Source organism: Gavia stellata, chromosome 4 (genome assembly GCF_030936135.1).
Source record: "Gavia stellata isolate bGavSte3 chromosome 4, bGavSte3.hap2, whole genome shotgun sequence".
Taxonomy (NCBI): domain Eukaryota; kingdom Metazoa; phylum Chordata; class Aves; order Gaviiformes; family Gaviidae; genus Gavia; species Gavia stellata.
The window spans coordinates 48,587,366-48,591,725 of NC_082597.1; the positions used below are offsets into that span (position 1 = coordinate 48,587,366).

General features: G+C 44.6%; 1 protein-coding gene across 1 annotated transcript; it reads right to left on the reverse strand.

Annotated features, from left to right (window-relative positions):
• Nucleotides 1-631: 631 nt before the first annotated feature.
• On the reverse strand, nt 632-3,324 carry LOC132316891 (uncharacterized protein C12orf50 homolog; the record flags this gene model as incomplete). Its single annotated transcript, XM_059816073.1, has 3 exons — nt 3,271-3,324; nt 2,524-2,647; nt 632-786 (listed from the first exon to the last, which is right to left on the reverse strand). Coding segments are annotated over exons 1-3 (333 nt in total), but the record flags the coding sequence as incomplete, so codon positions are not given.
• Nucleotides 3,325-4,360: the final 1,036 nt, after the last annotated feature.

The window sequence follows — 4,360 nt, forward strand, 5'->3', positions numbered from 1 at the left end:
GATTAAACCTGTCATCAGGGAGTGCTTGTGACGAAACCTCTGCCCAACGTTACTATCCTGTAATGTCTGCCGGCAGAGCTGGCATTACATCACTTTTTATATTGTTTAAATTAATGTGGCTTACTCAGCCTAAAACCGAGTTAGAAACCACGAACAGGCAGCCCTGCCCGCCAACCTGGAGGGCAGGGGGATGGTGCAAAGCAACTTGGGGCTGCCTGAGAACTAGCGGGGTAATTTGCGGAGTGAACGCGTGAGAGTAGGCCGTTCTCTCACTTTCCCTCGCTGGGAACGGGCAATTGGTTCCTTCCCTAGGAATCTCTCATCTCAAGGGAGATACAGTCACAGCTTAGAAGTACCTCCTAAGCTTGTAAACTTGTAGTTTTGTCCCCAAATTTTGAGAAATTTTGAAGGGTCTTTGGTGTCCATCTGAATTGTGGATCACATTTTAAACTCTATTAAATGAAAAAGAGCTATGTGAATTAGCTGGAAACTATTTCAAAAACTTGTCAACAACTCGCTTCTAAAAATGTAATGGTTATTATAATAAATCGGTTGCGAAGTACATTGCAAGAGTCGAAAAAACCCATTCTAGTTCCTTGTAAAAGGAAGAAAAAAACTGTTTACAGTTCTCTTCCTCTTCATCGTCCTCTTCATCCTCTTCGCTGTTGACATTTATAATCAGTGGAGGGTGAATTGGTGGTAAAATATTCTCTCGCTTTCTGAGTGATTCTCGACGAAGGGTTGGATGTAGAATCCCTTCTTGGACACCCTCTTGCAATGGGACATCTGCAGAAAAGAACATCAAATTTATTTTTTTTAAGGAGGGAACTAGAACATGAAATCCAGGTTCAGACCAGCAGGTATGGGTTTGAAATCATTATGACGTTGAAGGAATCATTAAATAGACTGATTGTGCCTTTTAGGCAACACCTTCTGCGGAGGCTGGCAAACGAGCATCTTCCAACTACAGAAAGTATGAGAAAACAGAGAGATACTTACAACATAGGGAAACGTGTGATTAGTAATACCTGGGCTGAAGTGAGTAAATGAGTTTAGGACCCCACCTGTGAAAATATTTTAAACATGCTGAATAATAGGCAGGCCTGTATCACTCCCCATGGCATCGATTTTGAAGAATTTAGCAGTGCTAAGCACAGGATTACCCATTTTTAGCTTGTAGACATTTTTCTCTATCAACATTTTCTGAATCACAACTCTCTTTACTACGTACAAGCTGTAGATTTTGAGAAAGAAGATGAAGTTCCTGAAAATCATTTACGCTTAATTAGAAGGAAATCAGCAAAGATATTCTTTTCCTTAGGAATTTATATCTACCCACGACGTTTGCAGCAAAACTATTTCAGTACGGGGGTAGCATTTTCTGAGAGCCGGGAAATGCAACGGACTGAAAATTAAAATGATGAAAAATGGTGAGTCTATCTGTATTGTTCAAGCTGACCAATTTGCAACTCTAGGTACAATCAGGATTCTGTGCATTATATTGAAAATACTGAGGTTGGATATGTTTCCCAGCTTTAAAGAAAGAAGATGAAGCATGGGCATTTTCTCTTATTCCGGTTGTTGTTATGCTTGTGAATTTGTACATATTGCAGTAACAAGGAAGAGGGTTGGGTCCATTTTCTCGTTCTGATTGTTGGACGCTGCTCTTTCTTACACAGGATGCCCTTGTCCATAGTGCCTCTTGGGCAGTGTCTCTGACTCACACCACACCCAAAAGCGTGCCTACGTGGTGTGTACGACAGCACTAGCTGCCAGGGGCCGGTGCTGTGGATGTGGGAACTGTACTAAAAGCGGTATGGGCGCTCATAGAAACAGCACTCAAGTTCTTGCCTTGGTCCTGGGTGGCTAGTTAGGCTCAACATGCCCAGATATGAGAGGCTGCCTTTTCCGGGGGGAATTTCAGGAACACGAGGTGTTTGCTTCTGACTCGAGGGCTTGCTGGACTTCTCTTACGACACCTGTCCACAGCTCTGGAGATAAGGCCCCTGAATCGGATGATATCTAGACAAGGGGTGTCTCACCCATGTAACATGTTGTGCTCTATCAACAGATACGGCTACTAGGGGCCCTACCAACCTCCTCCCCCCACCGCACACACTACTTTTCCTTTCTCTTAAATGATTTCCTGCCTACTAACCATTTTCACTACTAGAGAGATTTACTCTAGCAAATCCCCAAGTAAAGCAACGTTTTCACTCCATGGATCTTAGCAACCTAAACTGCCGTTTGTGACTTCATCTCTCATGTCACTCATAGGTAGGGAGATCCGTAACGTGACAGCTAAGCAAATCCATACGGCGACCCTAGACAATTGCCAATGCAATTCCTTTCTTGGCCTCAAACTTGCTGGGATAGCAAATCAGACCTGATGATTGATTTGCCGTGGTACATTTCTTGACCTTAATATATATTACGTCAGCACTGGAAGTAAGCCCTGGAGGGGCATTTTCGTGTATTTACTCACTCTAACGAACAAATTGTTGAGAAAATACTTTTACTCACTGTTACTAGGTGGCAAAAAAAGTCCATTTATATTACGAGGCTTGCTATGATGGAAGGCGCAATTGATCCTCGCACAGCCTGAGGGTTGTGTTTCCCAGAAGCAGGAGATGTTGCGGTACTTTTGCTGCAGGAGAAGACAGTTCTCAGACAGTGTAAATATCACCATGAAAATGGACTAAATGGATTAATACACGGTGCACTGCAGTGAGCAGAGGACTAAGATTTTGTGGGACCACGCTCTGATATTTTAGAACGTTTGAGGTTATCTTTACCCTGAACAGATACACTCAGGTTTATATCCTGGATGTGAACGACATCCCAGCTGAGAGCTGTAAATGCCAGGTTGCCGGTTATTTCTCAGTGAGTTTCCCCCAATGCTGGAACGGATGCAATAACGAAGAGCCCTACAGCCAGCCCTGGATTTTCACCAGGTGGAATATAATTACTTCTTTGAAGAACAAACCCATTTTGGAGGACGTTGTTTTAAATAACTGATTTTGCGCCATCTTTAACGTATGTGTTCCCTGAGTGCCTGAGCCTGAGTTCACCGGAGAAAATGTCCATAGTTTAGATGATCATTAGCTCTTCACACAACTTCCGACCATCAGAGCCTTGACCTACAGATGCTGCCATGACCCAGGCAGAGTGGCATATCAGCTTCTAAGTTTACATAACAAGCCTCCCTTTCAACACGGATATATCAAGAAAATCAAGGATACAAACCACTCTAAAATCTACAGCAGTTACCTGTGCGTAGGGGGCATGGAAATGGAAATAGCGGTCGTTCCCAACTGCGGCCATTTTCACCTCTCGTGCTTCTCCTCCACTCTCCTAATACTGGCAGAACATACACATGAAAACGTTAGAGCTGTCAACACTGAGGCAAATCGTAATCTTATCCTGAAAGCAGTAGTTTTCTTTCAAAAACTGGACCTTCAGAACCTTAGCTCTGCTGCTTTTTTCAAACAAAACCCCAACGGGCAGCGAAATATGCTTGGACGAAGGAGGCGGTACCTTCTCCAGGCTTGCTGAACCGACGAAGGCAGTTGCTAGCCGGTATAGAATGTTACAGTTCCACGGTGGTACCTTCTCCAGGCTTGCTGAACCGACAAAGGCAGTTGCTAGCCGGTATAGAATGTTACAGTTCCACGGTTGCCAACCGCTCCTCCAGCTCGTGACATCAGCATGATGGCGCTCTGTGGCCTGTCCAGCTTGAACATCTTCCTTTACCTCCATTGCTTCAGCGTAAAGTAGGGGAAATCGGACCGTTGCAAAGAGTCTCCCATTCCGGTGTTTCCTTAACGTAAAACGGAACAAACCCGTTTGGCGGGGCTTAAATAATACCCAACTTCTTGCCGTAGGAACTGCGGTCTTAGAAACAGATCTTTGACACCACAAAGACAAACCTTATTCTCTGACTATTTTTTAACCACCATCCCTGTGCCCAGTGTTTTTCTGACTCTACCTCTTTCTTTGGATGGAGAAACTTGCTGCTTCCTGTTAGTACACTGTTAGCTGTTAACTGCTTACAGTGTTGGGGTTCATTGCTTTTTCTGGCTTCCATGACGCCACGGCCACAGCTCAAGCAGAAAGAACAGCGTACGCTTGTGTCCCTAATTAACGCCTCTGTTCTCATTCAGGTCCTAGGCTGCCTCGGAACACAAAGTATCGAGGGGGGGGAAATGAAGTTTCAGTCCTGGAAAATGGTGAGGCATACTGGTATCGCCAGGACATGGGGTCAGATTTACAACACTGAGTGACATCAGTGACTTGGAGACGAACACTTCAGGTGCCAGTGACTCCGTGGGCACAAATGGTAGAAGGCTGGCTCAGCAGT